Source organism: Heloderma suspectum, chromosome 1, assembly GCF_057233095.1.
Source record: "Heloderma suspectum isolate Gila_16-S chromosome 1, 16-S_ref, whole genome shotgun sequence".
NCBI lineage: Eukaryota > Metazoa > Chordata > Lepidosauria > Squamata > Helodermatidae > Heloderma > Heloderma suspectum.
In genome coordinates, this window is record NC_139458.1 from 60,770,714 (window position 1) to 60,792,500 (window position 21,787).

The 21,787-nt window shown below is 40.9% G+C and overlaps 1 protein-coding gene across 1 annotated transcript in view; it reads left to right on the forward strand.

Moving 5' to 3' along the window:
• The window catches only part of NOVA1 (NOVA alternative splicing regulator 1), a 252,560-nt gene that overhangs the window by 228,619 nt on the left and 2,154 nt on the right, over nucleotides 1-21,787 (forward strand). Inside the window, exon 5 of the mRNA XM_084827342.1 lies at nucleotides 20,863-21,787. This exon is cut by the window's right edge and continues 2,154 nt beyond it. Within this exon, the coding sequence (XP_084683468.1) occupies nucleotides 20,863-21,787 (925 nt within the window). The remainder of the gene's footprint in view (nucleotides 1-20,862) is intronic.

Genomic DNA, 21,787 nt, shown 5'->3' on the forward strand with positions numbered 1-21,787 from the left:
ACAACAACAATACTTGTAAAATCCAAGAGGTTAATGTGTCATTAAATTTTGATATCTCTTCTCACAACTTCAAAATGTTCTTGGTAAGGACACTAAGGGCGCAATCCTATCTAGATAGATGGCTGCCTCCAAACTGGGGGGCGACCGCCTATCCAAAGCAAGGCAGGAGAAGCACGGGGGGATTGTTCCCTCCGCGCCTCTCCTGACCTGCTATTTCTGCTAGACAGCTGATTTCAGCTGTCTAGCCACAGAATGTGTCGTACATGCAGATCCACTCTCCCTGCCCCGGAACGCCCCTGGCCCCACCCTTTTTCAGCCACTCTGCACTCCTCGGAGCACGGAGCACAGGGCTTCTCCACGCTGCCTGTGAGGCAGCACGGACATGGGGGAAGGTCAGTTCCCGGAAAACAGCATATCCTATGGCCATCTAGCCACTGTCTAGTGGCCCTAGGATTGCTCCCTAAGGTCCGGGAAAAATTGGCCATATCTGGATTACTGTCATGTGCACTGACCCTAGGCCTTTCTCAGGGTACAAGAAAAAGGCTTAGGTCATACTGCTCTTCCAGTGGAAGGACAGTGAATGCTATATAAAGAGTCCCCCCTAGCCAAAGACATGGCCTTTCCTTAATCCTTTCAGTCAGAGGATGAACCCCTGGCAGAATCTCCATCTCCCTAGCTTCACAGAAGCTTTAGTCTACAAAATAAGTCAAGAGCCCTTTAACAGTCCAGCCAGCTCCTCCAGAGCGGGTGAAGTTGACCACACTTCAGTCTGTGGCTGCCTACATAAGTTTCATTTGGCTTTAACTTGCTGCTGAGACAACATCTTCATGTGGTCCTAGGTGGAGAGAGTTCCAGCCAGCAAAACTCACTCTGAACCAGCTTTGTCCTATTTTAGTTGCCTTTATGCAAGAAGGCTTGTGCCTTTATTTAGCTTGCTGTGCATGCAGTACCTAGCTTGACTTGATTCTGCTCACCTGACACATCCTCGTCAGCCTAGACATTAGCGTTGTAAGTAGACTGGCCTCCCCTTGCTCAGATCTGGCCCTGTCAGATGCTACTGACATTCTCTGCAAGCCCCAAATAACTGCCGAATGGGGTAATTACAGAACAATCCTACGGGAAGAAGAAATCAATCCTACGGGAAGGGGGAAGAATGCATGGAGAAGGAACTGCCAGTTCCAGAGGCAGTGGTGGGGAAGGAAAATCCTTCCCCCCCTTTTCTGGATTCTTTTTTCAGTTTTTCCCCCCTGCCACTGACACTAATGGGAGGGAAAATCAGTACACTAGCTCCAGGATTGGCATAGCTGTGGGTGGGGGTGTTGAGAAAAAGAGGGAATTTTGGATTCTGCAGATCCAAGGCCTCCCTTGATAGGCCCGTCCCCCTACTTTCTGCTGGGAAAATACCACTGGTGGTACAACTATGCCAATGGAGCTTTCTTGGGGGCATAAATGCTGGCCCTCTGGTGGAAGGACACATCTGCAACTTCCTACAGTTTTTCAGAGACAAGCTTAAAGATTTGGTTTAATGTAATTATGCTTTTATGCTAAACATAATATCTCCTCATACTAATTGTAATGCAGCTACACCAAGAGAGGTTGGTTTCTGAAACAGATTTATTGTGAAATTGATCTGAAATTAATGCCATTCCTGGAGAGACTGGTTAGTGATGCTGAACAGAATTAATGGCAGAACTTTTATAGACCACTGTATGTTTGCAGCTAATGATGTAGAGAAGAAATCTTTATTAATTGCAAGATCTGGAGAAAAAAAAAGGGATTTTAAGATGCTGAGAGAAAGGGGAATCCCAAGGATCAAGTATATAAATATAAAAGCAAAATAAAGATGGTGTGTAGTCCAGCAATTTTCTTGAAACACAGGACTTCAGGCATCTTTGCAATGAGGCACAGAGTCCATTGGACTGCTACAGTCAGCTAAGTGGTTGAGGCACCTTCCTGATGAGGAAAGGCTAAAGTATTTGGGCCTTTTAATTTTGAAAAAAGTCACAGATACAGAGAATTTTCCTCATCTTTATCATAATACTGGAATTTGTGATCAGGCAAATGTTGATTGGCAATGGGTTTATTACAACACCTAGTTAACATACGGAATTTATTAGCTTAGATGGCTTTTTTTTTAATGATTAGACATGTTTACGGGCTACAGGTCTATCAATGGATATAGGCCATGATAGCTATATGAACTTCCATGTGCAGAGGCAATACATTTCTGAGTACCAGATGCTAGGGACAAATTACTACTACTACTACTACTACTACTACTACTACTACTACATTACAAATGACTGGAAAAGGTTGTCACCTTCTTGCCTGACTCCTGGGCTTCCAACTGGCTGTCTGGTTTGGGAACAGAATGCTAGACCAAAATGACCTTTGGTCTGATCCAGCTAAAACATTTATATATTCTTAAAGGTGCATGCTATCAAGTTTCTATATTGAATATAATGCAAGTGCGTATGTTGATTTACATGCCTGTTATAAAAAATGTAGTAATCCTACTCTACAGATACAGTTCCAAGCAAATTTTCAAATGGGGTGAACTAGAATTTTACAAAGCCTATATTCTTGTTTGTGATAGTTAGCTGACAGAACTAGTAACAGATGAAGTATGTTGTATACATTGCCAACCGGATACATGGTTGGTGGAAAATACCTTCAAACAGCAAACTATTATATTCTGACAACTGAATTACTTTTAGAATGCATTGACATATTTTATTACTAACATTTTTATTTGAAATATTATCTCATTTACATCCCAAACCCTGCTGTCAGTAATATTAAATGCCCAAATTAATATGCATGTATTTGAGAGTAATACTGATGGCTTTATATTGTGAGTTGTTTTATGAATATTTAATCTATAAATAATGTATAATTTAAGATTGCATTTTTGTCCTACAAGCAGGCAATTCTTTACAATATAAATTTGCAATTCAAAGGTAATTCTCATCTTCCAACTCTTGTTTCATCTTCCAAATCTTGGATAAGGTTGGATCCAGACATAGTCATCCTTCGACTAGATCCACTGAAATGAATGAGACTTAATGTAGTCATGACTAAATCCCATTGATTTCAATGGTTCTACTCTTAAGCATGACTAAGGGTGATGCCAGGTGAGGTTTTTATTATGCAATCACTCTTCCCTGTTCATGGAATTTTACAGGGGGAGGTACATGCCACTGTTTTCCATTTGTAATTCTCCCATGTTTTCCCACTACTTCTTCCATCTTTTTTCTTCCCTCAAAAAATTCACTCGATGAGGGCAAGACAGATTTGTTGCACAATGCCTTTTGATTGGTAGCGCTATGACTGACCACAAAATTGCTGAACTATCCCTTCCCCTAACTTCCAGCCTGCAAACAGGGAATATTTTGGATAATTCCAGTCCTAAATTTAGCAATATGAACCTTTAAAAATTCAAGTGGAGAAAACATATCTTTTTCCCCCAAAACCAATTAGTGAGTTCAACATGCATATCTAGTGCACAGGTCACTCTGTAATGAACCATGCTCTGTTTGTGGATCAAAATCCTGATCTTCTTATCCACAATAATGCAGTGGCCATTTTCATTCATTTCAGCAACATGCCCCCTTTTAGCTAGCTATACTTTTAATCAAAATTCAACCATTCTGAATAATGAAAGCCTTTGCCCTTAATACTTTTTTCACAAACTGATTAATAATTTTAGTTGAGAATCTGCTTATAATGAATAATTGATTTCTGTTTCAGGTTAGTGCAAAATGTCAACTGTTTTGAAGTAAAGTACCCTAAAACCTTACTTATCTCAAGCATAAAGTTAGATCATTGTATTTTTCAATAAGGATGTCACTAGCAGATTGATTGTTGTTGTTGTTGTTGTTGTTGTTGTTCAGTCGTTAAGTCATGTCCGACTCTTCGTGACCCCATGGACCATAGCACGCCAGGCCTTCCTGTCCTCCGCTCTCTCCCGGAGTGTGCTCAAATTCATATTCATTGCATCAGTGATACTCTCTAGCCATCTCATCCTCTGCCGTCCCCTTCTCCTTTTGCCTTCAATCTTTCCCAGCATCAGGGTCTTTTCCAGGGAGTTTTCTCTTCGCATTAGGAGGCCAAAATATTTGAGCTTCAGCTTCAGTATCTGTCCTTCCAATGAGCACTCGGGGTTGATTTCCTTTAGGATTGACTGATTTGACCTCCTTGCAGTCCAGGGGACTTGTAAGAGTCTTCTCTAGCACCACAGTTTGAAAGCATCAGTTCTTCGGTGCTCAGCCTTCCTTATAGTCCAGCTCTCACAGCCATTTATTTTTTATTTATTTATTGCATTTATACCCCGCCTTTTTTCCGCTTGCAAGGAACCCAAGGTGACTTACATTATCCTCCTCCTCTCCATTTTATCCTCACAACAACCCTGTGAGGTGGGTTGGGCTGAGAGTCTGTGACTGGCCCAAAGTCACCCAGTGAGCTTCCATTGCCGAGTGGGGACTAGAACCAGGATCTCCCAGCTCCTAGTCCAACACTCTTGCCACTGGGAAAACCAAGCTTTGATTATACGAATCTTTGTCGGCAAGGTGATGTCTCTGCTTCTTACTATGCTGTCTAGGTTTGCCATAGCTTTCCTCCCAAGGAGCAAGCGTCTTTTAATTTCATGACTATACTCACCGTCTGCGGTGATCTTGGAGCCCAAGAAAATAAAATCTGTCACTTCTTCCATTTTTTCCCCTTCTATATGCCAGGAAGTGATGGGGCCAGATGCCATGATCTTAGTTTTTTTAATGTTGAGTTTCAAACCAGCTTTTGCACTCTCCACTTTCACCCTCAACAAGAGGCTCTTTAGATCCTCTTCGCTTTCTGCCATTAAGATTGATTGTACTTATGGTCAAACTAGAAGAGATGCTATTCATGCAATCGCTAATTGTGAGAACGGCTTTTAAAAAATAAATAGCTGGGGTGGGGCTGATCCAGCTTAGGATTCTGCATGGGGGTATTTATTTATTTATTAGATTTATTACCACCCATCTGGCCGGCTACCCAGCCACTCTAGGCAGCGTACAATACAAATAACAACCTGAAATACTACAAATTTACATAATCAACTGAACAAAACATTGCTCTAAAAAACCCTAACCCACCCCAAATGCCTGCCTGAACAGCCAGGTTTTCAAAGCCCAGAGGACCTCATCAAAGAGGGAGTATGGCAGAGGTTACTAGGAATTCCACAGAGTGGGGGCCACCACAGAAAAGGACCTCTCCCTAGTCCTCACCAGCCTAACACTTTGTGCAAGCTATTGTCCCAATCTGAATTGGTCCCCTTGCACCTGCTATTTGCATTGGAAGAACAACTCCACTGATGTGAATGGAAGCTTTTCTCTCAATGCACTCCATAGGTATAAGGGCCCCAATCCATATTGGACCCCCTAGCCCACACACCAGGGTCCTGATCCAGGTCAGTCCTCCAATGCCTGCTATTTGCTTGTTTAAATGTTAATGCTATTATTATTATTATTGCATTTATATCCCACCTTTCTCCCATCATGGAACTCAAGGTGGCTACATGTGGTTCCCAGGTGGTCTCCCTTCCAAGCACAGACCTAAACCTGCTTAGCTTCAGCAAGGTGGCTGCCTCAAGTGCCTTCCAAGTATTCCCTGGAACTATTCCCTGGGATTAGAAATTGCATGCATGGCATCTCATCAGGTTTGGCCCTTAGATGTAGTGAAGCACAATTCTACATATCTTTGGCCCTATGATCCTAAGCAAAACTTGTCCTGTAAGCTGCCTGGATGGGAAACTGCCTGGGATCCATATGTAATCTACCCCTGAGTGCCTTGGAGGACAAGTTCTGAAATAAGTGTAATGAATGGATATTTACTGAGAACTGATGCCTGCTGAGTTCAGTGGGACTTACTTCTAAGTAAGTGTGCATAGGATGGCAAATTTAATGTGATGTAATGAGATTTCACAGGTTGCTGTTGTTGTTTATTCATTCATTCGCTTCCGACTCTTCATGACTTCATGGACCAGCCCATGCCAGAGCTTCCTGTCGGCCGTCGCCACCCCCAGGTCCCCCAAGGTCACCTTCCGAATATCATCCATCCCATCTTGCCCTTGGTCAGCCCCTCTTCCTTTTGCCTTCCACTTTCCCTAGTATCAGCATCTTCTCCAGGGTATCCTGTCTTCTCATTATGTGGCCAAAGGATTTCAGTTTTGCCTTCAATATCATTCCCTCAAGTGAGCAGTCTGGCTTTATTTCCTGGAGTATGGACTGGTTTGATCTTGCAGTCCAAGGCACTCTCAGAATTTTCCTCCAACACCACAGTTCAAAAGCATCTATCTTCCTTCACTCAACCTTCCTTATGGTCCAGCTCTCACAGCCATAGGTTACTACGGGGAATACCACTGCTTTCACTATGTGGACCTTTGTTGTCAGTGTGATGTCTCTGCTCTTCACTATTTTATCAAGATTTGTCATTGCTGTCCTCCCAAGAAGTAAACGTCTTCTGATTTCCTGGCTGCAGTCAGCGTCTGCAGTAATCTTTGCACCTAGAAAGACAAAGTCTGTCACTGCCTCTACGTTTTCTCCCTCTATTTACCAGTTATCAATCGAGCTGGTTGCCATAATCTTGGGTTTTTTGAGGTTGAACTGCAACCCAGCTTTTGCACTTTCTTCTTTCGCCTTCGTCATAAGGTTCCTCAGCTCCTCCTCGCTTTCAGCCATCAAAGTGGTATCATCTGCATATCGGAGATTGTTAATGATTCTTCCAGCGATTTTAACTCCAGCCTTGGCTTCATCAAGCCCAGCACGTCGCATGATGTGTTCTGCGTACAGGTTGAATAGGTAGGGTGAGGGTATACAACCCTGCCGTACTCCTTTCCCAATCTTAAACCAGTCCGTTGTTCCGTGGTCTGTTCTTACCGTTGCTACTTGGTCGTTATACAGATTCCTCAGGAGGCAGACAAGATGACTTGGTATTCCCATACCACCAAGAACTTGCCACAATTTGTGATGATCCACACAGTCAAAGGCTTTAGAATAGTCAATAAAACAGAAATAGATGATTTTCTGAAACTCCCTGGCCTTCTCCATTATCCAGCGGATAGTGGCAATTTGGTCTCTAGTTCCTCTGCCTTTTCTAAACTCAGCTTGTACATTTGGCAGTTCTCTTTCCATGAATTGCTGGAGTCTACCTTGCAAGATCTTGAGCATTACCTTACTGGCATGTGAAATAAGTGCCACTGTTCGATAGTTTGAACATTCTTTAGTGTTTCCCTTTTTTGGTATGGGGATATAAGTTGATTTTTTCCAATCTGATGGCCGTTCTTGTGTTTTCCAAATTTGCTGGCATATGGCATGCATCACCTTGACAGCATCAAGGTACACAGCATCAAGGATTTCACAGGTACACATGACAAATCTATTACCATAAAAAATGCAAGTAGGCTACAAAACTTTTCCAAAGCTATTCATAAGCCTGAAGTGCAACAGATATAACTCTTCCCTCTGAATCCATTTCTAATCTCTAGAGTTTTAGGGGTATTGTTCATAGATTGCTTGTTGAATTTTTAATTCCACATCCTTTCTACATTCATTAATGACATGAATTAAATTGTTATTTATGCCAATTTTGCAGAATCTAAGAATCAGAATATTGTTGTTTACAAAATCAGAGCATTGATCTCTTTCTGTCTTCCCATCCATTACTAATAGCAATAAAACAAAAAAAAAAATAGAATCTGAATCACTCAAATACTAAGGGGCCATATAAAAATCAACTTCTTCTTTTAATGCCCTATTGTGCTTAGTATTGCATCCTTATGACCTCGCCTTAGAGAAATATGGCCCAATTTATATGTTGCCAATGAGGCATGGAAACCACCCAGAACTGCTTGGTTAAATTCTCACATCACTTCATTAATATAGGGAAGCTTGGATCATGCAGGCTACAGTGATCACATCATTCTTTCTCATGGCAATGTCAGTGGCCAAATTGGGAGGAATAGTTCTGGTGTTGAATGGAACAACACGATCAGGACATATAATCGGAGTTTGTATGCATTGCCATGGCAGTGAGGGAGCAAGCACTGGGAACTTGCTTTTTGGCACCTATAGTACCACTTTGGTAAGCTATAATATACTTTATACGTTCATTCCAGTGTGCCTACCTAATGTATCTAGAACGGCTTGTATAAAGAAATGGTGTACAGAAAAGTTAAGGAAAGAAGTGGATCTTAATGATTAGATTCTTGTGAACTGTGAATAAATAACTTATAATGAATGCATGTATGTATTTGACATGTTAAAACAATTCGAAGCTTGGGAAAACAACAATATGGGATTACGTATTACTAACGTTTTATAGGTGTCTCTCATGCTTGCAAAATGATATTTTACTTTTCCCAGACAACGGATGCTGGTCAGTGGCGATTCTTCTCTCACACCCCCTTTCTTTTCCCCCTATGCTTCCCTGTTGGATATAGGATCACTGACAGACCAGCAATCAGCAGTTATGCAGTGATGCATTGTTTATATCAGTGTTTATCTGCGGAATACTGCATACGCATCAATCTTTTGCCACTATTTTTGTATTAAGTTCCTTTACTAGTTGACGGAGGGAGCAAGCCTATTGAGATTGACAGTCGCCTCTGACACCAGGGGTGACCGCCTATCCAGTGCAGGGCGGGAGGAGTGGTGAGGAGAGGATCTCCTCCTCACTCCCCGTGCCCTGCTTTTGTGGCTAGACAGCTGATTTTGGCTGTCTAACCACATGACCTTGTAGCGCAAGAAACGGCAGCCAGACGGCGCAAGCGCGGGGCCAATCCGCACTGTCTACGAGGCAGCGCGGGGCAGGGTCGGTTCTCTGGGAACTGACCTTGGAGCGTGGGCTCCAAGGTTGGTTCCTAGGAACTGACCTATCCTATGGCCATCTAGCCACTGAGTAGCAGCCATAGGATTGTGCCCTAAGTGGTTATGAAAAACTTAATGTTTACAAAAACTAAGGTTTCATGGAACTCTCTGTAGGAACCTTCATAGGAACCTTTATCAATATAGAATAAATAATTGGTAGCCAATTTTCTCTTTATTTTTTTAGATTACTCATTTGAATAATTAATATTGAACAAATGTGCTGCTAATTTTTTGAGCAGGATGGGGAAATACTACTAAAATATGTAATTTCTCAATGGTGGAGTATAAGTTCGTTTTGTCGATAATAAAGAATGATAGAGGGTTCCTATTCTAAGCATATGAACAAGTTAAATAAAGATTAAAATAGCTTTAAAGAGATACATCAATATATATATTACACAGTTGGCAAAAGATTGTACTAGTGACCCAGCAACTCAGAATATTCCTATGTTTTCTTGTTTTAAGAAAAGAAAAAGAGGAAATGGGTTGGCATATACCCATTCATATCCTAGATATATATTTATTCGGCATAATCATTAAACAACAGAAAAAATAACCATATTAGTTACTTTGATAAACCACAATGAACAGCTTAGAATCACAACAAAAAGGGTAAATATGAATACATACTAGAAAAATTATTTTGATTTTCAGAAAACATTTGTCTTTGGCATACAGACATACTTCTTTGACTGTATGGTCCTGCTAATTATCTGGCACAAAACAAGCAGAGCAGTGTGGCCCAGCAGTGTGTGCTAGAGTGTTGTGCCAACTGATCAACAGGATCATACAGTCATAGGAGTATGAATGACTCTGTGGTCAAAGAAAATTTGTTTTCTGAAACTCTAAATAATTAATTTTTCTAGCATGCATTCACACTTGTTTTTGCCACAACAATTTAATTTCTATCATTTTCTTCTATGGCAAGATAATTATATATTTCTGTTTCAGTTGCTTCTAGCAACCTTCAGCCACAGGGAAGATATTCTTCTGAGTACAATGAGCACATGTCTTTGATTATTGAGTCAGAAACTGAAAAATGCATCTTTTATGTTTATGTAATTTATCTTTGAAGGCAGTGGATCTATATTGATGTGCTATGTATTTTCTTTAGCTGCTTTTACTTAAACATTTGATGACCCTTATTCATTACTGGATTCTTTTCAGCCACCCAGAGAGCTTCAGCTGTTGGGCGGTATAGAAATGTCATACATACATACATAAATTTGGGTTCAGGCCTGGTTTTAGCACAGAAACAGCCAAGAGCTAGACAAGAGGAGTGCATTCCTGCTGATTCTGCCGGACCTTTCAGTTGTTTTTGATTTCATCGATCGTGATGTACTTCTGGGATGCTTGGCTGATATGGGTCTTGGAGGCACTATGTTGTGGTGATTCCAGTCCTATTTCACTTAGTGTTTCCAAAGGGTGGTGCTGGGGGATTGTTGCCTGTCCCCTTGGCTGTTGGCTTACAGGGTTCCTCAGGGCTCTATTATGCTCTCCATGCTATTTAACATATACATGTCAAAGCCACTGAGAGAGGTCATCTGGAATTTGGGGGTTGAGTCTCTATACTGATGATACTCAGCTCTATCTCTTTTTTTCAATGAATGCCAAAGATGCTGTGGAAGTCTTGAACTGGTGTCTGTGTGCAGTGAGAGACTGGATGTGGGTGAACTAATTGAAGCTGAATCCAGACAAAATGGAGACAGGCCAACCCTGGATTTGGAGTACAACCTGTTCTGGAAGGTGTAGCACTCTCTGTGAAGGATCATATATGCAACTTGGGTGTGCTCTTGGATCCAGTGCAGCTCCTGGATGGTTAGGTGGTAGCTGTAGCTGGGAGTGCCTTTGCACATCTTTGGTTGGTACACCAGTTGCACCCCTTCCTGGGGAATTTGTATCTGGCTATAGTGGTCCATGCCTTATTCACCTTACATTTAGATTACTATAATATGTTCTATTTGGGGCTGCCCTTGAGCAGTGTCCAGAAACTTCAGCTAGTGCAAAATATGGCAGCCAGGCCTTTGTCTGGTAAGTGTTTTAAGGACCATATAACACAACTTGAAACAGCTGAACTGGCTTCCAAGTTGGTTCTGAGCTCTATTCAAGATGCTGGTTTTTTAGTTATAAAGCCCTAAATGGCTTAGGGCCAGGATATCTGAAAGATTGCATACTCATATGAGCCTGCCCAAAATTTGCACTCATCATCTGAGGCCTTGTTGCCTACATGAGGTGAGGTTAGTGGGAACTCATAACAGCCTTCTGTGTAGCAGCACCCCCGTTGTGGAACACCCTCCCTAGGGAGGTTAGGCAACCCTCCTCATAGTGTCCTTAAGACGACTGGTAAAGATGGTATTATTCTACCAAGCTTTTAATAGTTAAGCAGTTAATTCTTTATCATTGATCCCCAGTTATAAAATATATGCTAGGTTTTGTATTCACCTTGAGCACTCATTGAGTGGAGTGGTGATCCAAAACTGTTCTAAAGAAATAAAGAAATTACTCTCATACCCAAAGTCTATAGAAAAAACAGAAGAAACCAAGTTTGAAACAGGTTGGCAGACATTTAACTAACTTTGGGTAAGCAAGCAAATTCAGAATGTAGTTTTTGACAATATTCAATGGTTTTGAAACAGCTGATAAAAGGAAATATTACATATGTAGAGAGCTTTGGCTATTGGGTGGTACAGAAATGTAATAAATATTCAAAATAATATCTGCTGTTAGTTTTCAGCTACATTTTATTTATTTATTTATTTATTCATTTATTCATTCATTTCATTTCTATACCGCCCAACAGCCAAAGCTCTCTTAGATTGTAATGGTAGTAGAGAACAGTTATGGAAATAGTTCATCCTGATCATGTAGAAGTAAGTACAGCATGTTTTCTCAGAAAGAGATCCTGCTTAGTTCAATGGGACCTAGGATCAAGTGAATAAGCATAGGATTGCAGCACTTTTCATAAGTTACATAAAACATGTGGAAAGAGAGCAGGATCACAAGCACAATCCCACTTCTACTTTCAGGTGACTTCCTGAATAAACCTATGGCTGTATATCTCTCAACCCATAATTAGGTACCCTAAAAAAAGCAGGGTTCCCGCTTGGGACTGGAGAACCCTATGCACCATACCCTAGGCTCTACACCAGCCTTCCTGAACCTAGTGTCCTCCAGAAGTTTTGGCTATGGCTTTTCTACATGAAGCTTTTAACCTGCCACTTTACCAAGGCTTCTGTTACCAGATTCTTTGTGGGATTAAGTTTTGTTCATTTACACGTTTTTAAACAGGGTTTTTCTTTCTCTGCATTTCTGTATCTTCAATGACTAGGTGGTGCTGTGGTATAGTGAAATTGCACAAATACATAGAGACTTTCATCAGACTTTCCTTGTAGAAAAAAAATTGCCAAAATGTTTGCAAAGCATGGGAGAAGCCGTAGGTAATGACAATGTCGTGTAAAGGACCTGCAGAATACCATGAGTGAGAAATCACAATGACAATAAATGCCTCAGATAGAAAGGCTCTACAATTCCCAGCATTTCTGACACTGGCCATGCTGGCTGGAGCTCATAGCTGAAGTCCAAAACGTCTAGAGGACACCAAGTTGAGCAAAGCTGTTATACACTGACTCAACTAAACATGGAGAGTAAGGGGAGTGGAATTGCATTACAATCCTGCTACTCTCCCTACACATTCAATGTAACGTGTGAAAATACAATCTTGATCAATATTTTCTAGACATGCCATACTTCTTGTGATCTATCTCCTATTTTTTAAAATATCTGAAATAATTATGCATCTTTTTTAACTGACATTATGAACAACCAAGTTATATTGTATGTATTTCATATTAACAAATGTAATTTATTTATTATTTACAGATGGAAAACAATATTTTTTTTTATTAGCGGTGAGCAGTAAATGTGCTTTTACGGTTCTGCAGAAAGATAACTACAGTTAATACAAATTAATACATAATTTTTATGTTCTGCGAATGTTCCTAGTCCTTCAAATTATAAAGAATCCAAAGGTTATTTGGGGAATAAATCCTTGAGTTTTCATTTTTCTTTTCTGTTTTAGGTAGTATGATATATTGTAATTATAAAGTAAATATGATCCATTTTGGAACATTAGAATATAAATGCTACATGATCAATAAAATCAGGAATAATTTCACAACAATACATTGCTTATTTAGACCTTTTCTTTAAGGTTGTGCCTATCATCCAAAATTATCCACTATACCCTAAGTAAAATTTTAGTTTTTCTTATTTTTAATAACAGTATTTAAAATACATAAAATCTCTATCTCTAAACTTTGACACATGTGACTAAATCAGAGTATTTGCTCTTCAGCATCTGAAATATTTAGGATTTAATGTTTATTTTTTAAACACAATATTGGAAGGAAAAGATTTTATATCCTCCTTAGGCTGGCTTTATTCATAGAGTCACAGATTTTGATAGCTAAGAAAAACCATGTTTAATCATCTTCTTGAATAAACATAGGCCATATAATTCTACACTCTAATCTCTCTATTCAGCACAATTACTTTGTGGTTGAACTAGAGCATATCTTTTAGAAATAGTTTGTGCTACCAGTGCCACACAGCAGCCATAAAACTAATGGATCAAGCTCTCTAAAGATTCAAGTTGTGTCCAAGGACATCATGTGACATGACATAGTTTTCTAGCAGCTCCTTGTCACATTTTCCTTAGCCGTTGATGGAAAAGACATTCATAAGAAGAGGGCTCTGGCCAAAGCATTCATTGGGACAGTGGCAGCAAGAGATAGTGATAGATCTTGGAGTAAGATCCACTTGCCTAAAAACAGGAGAATTACATATTGTTCTTAATATTGGTCTTTGGGCTGTGGAATGTAGAACAGAATATCCACTTTAAATATATGAAAAAATCTTTTAGCAAATAAAATTGAGCTACCCCCTTAGCTAGAATGAAGACTCGAAACACAAATATAGATTTAAACAGGGGCACAACTTTTAACAGTTACAATCTGCAGTTTAATTAATGGTTTAACTGCCAACCTCCATTCCAGTCCCCAGTGCAGGTATCCCATCTACCAAGTTGGGAACTGGGAGAGAGCATCTCCTTCTGACCACCTCGGTTGAGCAACTCCACTCTGGCTCCAAGTGTTGGATGAGTTACCCATCCACATTAATGGATGGAAGTGTTATCACACCTCACATGAATGCTAGCTCAGTAAGCTGGGGCGGGGTGTGTGTTGCAAATGAGTCCATGTTTCCCAAGGGTGCCACTTCTCCCAGGTCTCATTGAGCTGGTAAGCTGTGACCTTGGTTTAGATAAGTTACCCTTCACTATACAGATGTCTCAAAACCTGCTCACCAGTTTAGCCTATATCCTTCTTCTTGCACTGAACCTGCCAGAGGAAGAAGGCTAAGCTAACCAAACCTGAAACATGTACAACGAGACAATTCTTCAAAGGAATTGAATGAGAAGAAAAAATGTCTACTCCCCACCCCCTTGGATGGAGAATGCATCAGATAATCCTGCATTTCCTGAAATAGGATGGGCTGTCACAGCTTGCCAAAAATGGTATCCTGGGGGAAGGAGGTAGGGTTAGTTAAAGTAGATATGACCATGTCTCACCCCCATGGGGTGGACCTCATGTGGTCAGGAACTGAGGTCTGGCCCAGCCAACTGATCTGATCCCTTTGAGGGATGAGAGCAGAAACATATACTCACACTGCACTTTGACATGTGGGAGATTTAATGCACTTTTCTAAAAACATTGCTTATTTCTATTAGTTGAAAGTGTTGAACTAATTGAAAATTATTAGATTCATTATAAGTAGAATACCATTAAACCTATATGAATTTATCTGAATTTGCCAGGTCATGTTGCTAAATGATATATGGAAGTCTATAGCCAAGTGTTCCATACATTCCTATTGAAGTTTCAAAATATGTGAATAGATTTTATATATTGTATATTTCAGTGCGCAGGCAGTCCTGTTTATTATTATAAGAAATTGAAGCACATAAATGAAGCTATTCAGAATGCATCAGTCGCTCCTACAAATGTAATTTGAAATCTATGAAACATTAATGTGTGAAGTAAGTACATAATGCTTTTAGACTACAGAATAAAAACAAATGAAAGATGGGAATGATATTAAAACTATGCATCAACATAGTGGTATTCCCTCTTCTCTAATCAGAGCATTCTTATTATACCAAGAAGGATAGAGATAGTGTTTCAGCCCAGCAGCACTTCCAGGATGGTCTTGTGATCACACTAGGGTGCATCACATGACCATTCCAAGAAGGCCTGTTAGGCTGAAACACTGTTTTCCTTTTGAAAAAGAGACAACCATGGTGCTACAAGCATGAAAGAAGGTTTTGTAAAGTAGTAAGAACTTTTGAAATGCTCCTTTCTGGCTAAAAGGACTAGGAAAATAGTCATGCAGACCATGCAGGCACTAGTACTCAATCTTGATTTGAATAATGAAGCTGTTGGATAGCCATCCAAGATTAGTAGACATATGAGCATTACGAACATAGCAGATTCGACTTATGATCCACCTAATTTCAATTTTCTCTGGCATCACTCATTAAAATGCAATCCAAACAAGTTTTTACCCCCATCTCTACTTTGGAGACTGCTCTAAAAGAAACTAGAGCTACACAAAAGGACTGGCTCCAGATGTTAGTCTCCTTAGAGGTATTCCTTGCTGGGTGGGGGAACATTCTCACAACCTTCTCTACCTCATGCAGAGCTGCAAAGCTTGTGAAGCAGCAAGAAATCCTCTTAGGTCTGTGAGAGTCAGAATACGCTTGAAAAAGGGAGGAAGGAATCCCTTTCACCTGCAACTACTTTGGAGAGGTTTACAAAACATCAGACCTCACAATGAGCAAAGTGAGATAAGGCAAGGAAAGGGTGGCTTTCATCCTCTCTATCCCATTCCTTTTGGCATAACAAAAGTAGACTTCCCACCCCCCACTTCATAGGCAATGGGATTCTGCTGGGCTAAAAAAAGTGTTTTCCCTTTTGTTGTTGATTTTTTGAAAACAAAGCCAAGAGCTCAGCATTGACCTCTCTGCTGCATCCCACCCTCACAAGTGTATCAGGAAGGAGGAGGATAGGGAACTTTCTCTTCTCTTATCCACATAGCTGTGTCCCACTCACTAGTGGATGGAACTTACAGGATGAACACACGCAAAGAAAAACTATGCCCCTGGAAGTGTGGAAAGTCGATAGCTATTCCGCTTGCACTTTATAGCACAAGAGCAATGATTCAGGAGCATTGGGAGCTGCCTGTCTGGAAACACATTCCTCCACAATAGTGCTAGTAGCATGGAGGAGCTCTTTCTGAAAATAAGTGTCCCACAGAAGTTGTCTAGTAAAACGGACCATTTATTTTTCTTTATTTACATTTTTATATCACTACATACATATTTTACACAAATATTTAGTCCCACATGTTAAAAACTGGAAGGTAAAGAGGGGAACATTCTTGTAAAGCTCACAATCTAAAATAAATGATCTTTGCATAAGAAGGAAGTGGTCAGTAGTCTCAGTCAAAAGTGTTTACAGTTCAGTGTCACCAAAAAGGCAATCAGAGCAGAGCTTCTAAAGATGATCTCAGGGCATGGGTAGATCATATAGGAAGAGGAGGTCCTTCAGATGCTCTGTTCCCAAGCTGGGAAGGTCCTTATAGATTAAAACCAACACTTTGAGCCTGGAAGCCAACTGAAAGCCAGTGAAGTTGATACAATAATGTAATCATAATGCCCAGTTCCAGTCAGTGGCCAATGTCCAAGGGGGCACTCATGGTCCCGCCGATTCTGTTGTGCAAGTGGCCCCAACTGCTTGTGCAGCAGCAATTTAGCACTTCCAGGCCAACTCGAAATGAGCAGCCAAGGTGCCAAGTGGAGAAGAGCACTCACCCAGTGTGTCAGCCAGTGTGTCCCCAATTGAGGAGGACGTGGGGTAACTGAAGCACTTAGTGTGCCGGTCCCCCTTCCGCCTGAATATACAGGGGATTCCACTTTCCCCTTTCTGAAGCTCTCAGTAGCCTCCAGGGAATGGGACTTTGGGCAGGTGGGGGGGGGAGCTGCAAGGGAAGTCCAAGCGTCTGTGGGCTAGATGGGGTTTAGACCCACAAGCCAGAGGTTCCCCATCCCTGCTATAAAACTTCAGATAAATTCACTCAGCCGTTCCCTGTAGATCAGGGGTACACTACCTCTTTGGCCCTGAGGACCACATCTGGAGTCTGTTGGAGTGATGGAGGCCACACATCTGTGCGCTCACACATACATGCATGCACATGCACATCCAGCTCACATATAACATACAACTCTCTCTCTCTCTCTCTCTCTCTCTCTCACACACACACACACACACACACCCAACTCCTGCCCAAGAGGCCTGGTACCTGGTTCGATCAGATAAAATTAGCACTGGTCCCAAAAACCTCAAACCACCCAGCCATCTAGGAATCCTGGCTCCTAGCCCTTCTCCCTCGTCTAATCCACTAGAGCGTCCTAGGAAGCAGGCAGGTGCCTTCAAGCACTGCTTCCTAGGATGTTTCAGGGACATTCTATGAACAAGGTATTTATGCCAGGAACCATACAGCCTGTTTCTAGAGCTTTTTACTTTTGTGGGGGTTTCTGGGGGTCTGGGAGGCAGCCAGACAGGGTTTGGGGAGCTGCCTGTGGCCAATAGGCCACACTTTTTGCACCCCTATTATAGATGTTGAATAGCATGGGGTACAAGACAGGACCTTGTGGGACTCCAAAACATAAATGCCATGGGTCAAGCAGAAATCCCCCAGCACTGCCTTCTAAAATCAGTCATCTAACTATGAGCAGAACCACTTTAAATCTGTGCAGTGCACTCCCAACTCAGACAAACTTTCCAGGAACATGGTTGATGATACTGAAAGCTGCCAAGAGGTTCAGGAAAATCAACAGGCTTGCACTCTCCCTTTTCTCCTGTATATGTCATCCCATTGGGTGACAAAAGCAGTTTCAGAACCTAAACCCTGATTGAAATTGATCCAAAAAACTTCTTGATAACATGAGATATTTCATTTCTAATGTGTATGCCATGTGGGCAGATTTTCATATTCTGTTGTTTACCTTGAGAAATGAAGACAATGGTCTATTAGCAAATGGATTCATTGCTAATGCACAGATTCCTCACTGTTCCTTGTAAGTTAAATTATTTGGATCAGGAGAAGAGTAAGCACAAGTAAGAGCTCTTGTTCAATTAAACTTTTCCATTTTCCCTCCTGATAAGTCCCCCAGTGTCTCCAGAAAAGCTGTTCCTTGGGATTGAGAGATGTTTTAGAATGACATGGAATTTGCTGTAGGGAAGGGGGACATTGCTGGAGAAGAAAATTTGCAGAAATTCCCACAAGTCCTCCCTTGTGCAAGCAGAAGTGTCTTTGCTCATGCAAGAGGTTCTTTATATTCTCCCTGATATCCCCATATTGTTTTACTATTAACCAGCTGGCAATGCATACCAGGCACTGATAATACCTAACTACCTCCAAAGGGGGCTTCTCACAGCCTTTTGGCTGTTCATGCATTTCCCTGGCTAGCAATCATCTTTAGGCAGTGGATGAGAGGGCATACAATCCTTTCCTCTACAACATACATTTATAAACAAATGTGTGATGTGGGTAATGGTCCCCCTACAAAAGGGGGAAATGGTTATGCGAACCAGGCTTACTCATGCTCAGACCGCTACATGGAGATCTTATTTCACACATTTCATTGTTGGAGAGGTCGGGTGAGATGTGCCTACTAAATGTATCAACTAAGCCACAGTTCTTGTGACTTGCTGGGCAAGGGGCAGACTCCCAGACAGTCTGAGTGCTTTCCTTCCCTCAAATCTCGACCAACTGCTAGTCAATAGAAGCCTTTTACAATGCCAGTCTGCTCCTAGTAGGGTAGTGAGACACTTCTGGACAACTGAGCTTGATGTGAACTGCTGTTTGCTGGGTGTGTGAAATTTACCCCACTAGCCAGCTTTTGGGAAACTAGTAAATCTAATTCATGTACAGAAGTTGTTTAACAGATGTGGAATCACTATCTCTAGATATGTGTTTATATATTCTATATATTGCCAGCCTTCATTAAACTTGGCATCTGGTATTTTTATCCATTCTCGGAATATTCAGAACTTCTTAAAATTTAAGTTAATATCGGCAGTATTGAATACTGCTGCTGTGCCTCCGCTAGTTCCGTTGCACCTGCAGAACCTACTGTTTGTGCAACAGGAACTGGCTTCATAATACAACCCCAGAAATGAGCAAAAACTTGTTTCTGGAACAGGACAGGACACGAACCTGGAGCTCCACTGACCTGCCCCATTCTGGAAACAAGCATTTCTGTTCTTTCTGGCTGCTTCAGGAGCTGCTAGCTTCCCATTGCACTAGCAGTAGATTCTGCTAGCGTGCAGGCCAGCAGTGGATACTGCCCTATGTGAAAATCTGTTACTTACATACCACCTGTGTTATTTCAAATTAATCTAGGCTGTTGTTGTTTTTAGATATATTCAAATATATCTCATTTGAAATGTAGCAGACAAAAATATTTTACTATGGAAAACATAGCATCAAGTTTGCATTAAAGGAAGAAATCCACAAGTCCTATCCAATGAAAGTTTTGGCTAAATTTCCTATTGAAGGTAATTGAGCAAGCTGGTAATTGTTAACTCAAATGCCATTGTTTTATTGGGTCTTGGTCATGACTAATGGTAGTGGCTATGATCCAGCTACCTTTCATTAGATTTTTAATATTTACACAAATATTAAATATTTGTGTAAATATGATCTAGCTACCTTTCATTAGATTTTTAATATTTACACAGACATTTAATATTTGTTACTCAGACTAAGATGCTAGTGCTTAGGTGGTGGCTGTATATTGGTACACAGTGTGCTGTGTAAATATGGCTGAATAAAGTGTTACTTTAAATATTACTGTGTTCTATACCGCTGATTGGAAATAAAAACGGAGAAACTTCTTCCAGTGGAGGAAGTTCCTTGGCTGGAAGAAGCTTCTTGGATCCATCCCAAAGAATTCCAGTCCTGTGCACATTTACTCATAGATAAATCCCACTGAGTTGACTTGGACTTAACTCCAAGGAAACGTATATAAGGTGCCTGTTTTAGACATTTGTTATTCTTGTTTACTATACTGAAATCAGTGGAATTCTGTCACTGCAAACAGCTTCAGTATCAGGAATAAAAGGTTCATTAGTTTAACCAATATAAGAGTGTTCCTATAATTGTAATAAAACACAAGACATGAGACTGTTAACTATTTTTTCTTCAAATAGATCTTAGCTTGGTGCATTATTTGTTTTTTCAGTTGACTGAAAAATGTATTGCCAAATACATATTCTTTTACTGTCCATAATGAAATCATGAGAAAATTGGAATATTGACCTACCACTTTTCCCAGTGGATGCCTTCCTTACCCTTTGAAGTCTTTTAAAATAAATGTTGTTGTTTGTATAGTCAGATTTAGAATGTATATTCTTACGTGTTTTATATAAAACATAGGTGGCAAAAGTACATTTGAGGCAAGTGTCATCACATATATTGTTTGATCAAGCTGAAGAGTACTGAAAAAGTGTACTTTAAAGGAAGAATATGGGGAAAGGTTAATATTTTCCTTACTAATATGACATGGATTGTCCAAATATTTCACTCCGAAATACACTATAAGAATTATTCTGATATTTTTCTATGATGCCAAAAATCTTTCTTAGTGTACCCTGTCTTATGTCAGAATCTCTATAAAAACTTAAAAGTATGGTGAACATTACTTGTTTCCTAATTCAAGCTTATCTTTGGGGGGAAAATAACTTAATCCACTTCAATTCTGCTTGTTTCAGGTAGCAAAGTATTTAACGATGTTGTATGTTCAAAGCAGAAGTATTATTCTTTTCTCTTTTTTTAATTACAGGTAAAGATTATAGTCCCCAACAGCACAGCAGGTCTGATAATAGGGAAGGGAGGTGCTACAGTCAAGGCTATAATGGAGCAGTCAGGGGCTTGGGTACAGCTTTCTCAGAAACCTGATGGGATCAACTTGCAAGAGAGGGTTGTCACTGTAAGCGGAGAACCTGAACAAAACCGGAAAGCTGTTGAACTTATCATCCAGAAGATACAAGAAGACCCACAGAGTGGCAGCTGTCTCAATATCAGTTATGCTAATGTCACAGGTCCAGTGGCCAATTCGAATCCAACCGGATCTCCTTATGCAAACACTGCTGAAGTATTGCCAACAGCTGCAGCTGCTGCAGGGCTATTAGGACATGCAAACCTTGCTGGAGTTGCAGCTTTTCCAGCAGTTTTATCTGGCTTCACAGGCAATGACCTGGTTGCCATCACCTCTGCACTTAACACATTAGCCAGCTATGGATATAATCTCAATACATTAGGTTTAGGCCTAAGTCAGGCAGCAGCTACTGGGGCTTTGGCTGCAGCAGCTGCCAGTGCCAATCCAGCAGCAGCAGCAGCCAATTTGTTGGCCACCTATGCGAGTGAAGCCTCAGCTAGTGGCAGTACTGCTGGTGGTACAGCGGGGACATTTGCATTAGGTAGCCTGGCTGCTGCTACTGCTGCAACAAATGGATATTTTGGAGCTGCTTCTCCTCTAGCTGCCAGTGCCATTCTAGGAACAGAGAAATCCACAGATGGTTCAAAGGATGTAGTTGAAATAGCAGTGCCAGAAAACTTAGTTGGTGCAATACTTGGAAAAGGAGGGAAAACATTAGTAGAATACCAAGAGTTGACTGGTGCAAGGATACAGATCTCCAAAAAAGGAGAATTCGTACCTGGCACAAGGAATCGGAAGGTAACAATTACTGGAACACCAGCTGCAACCC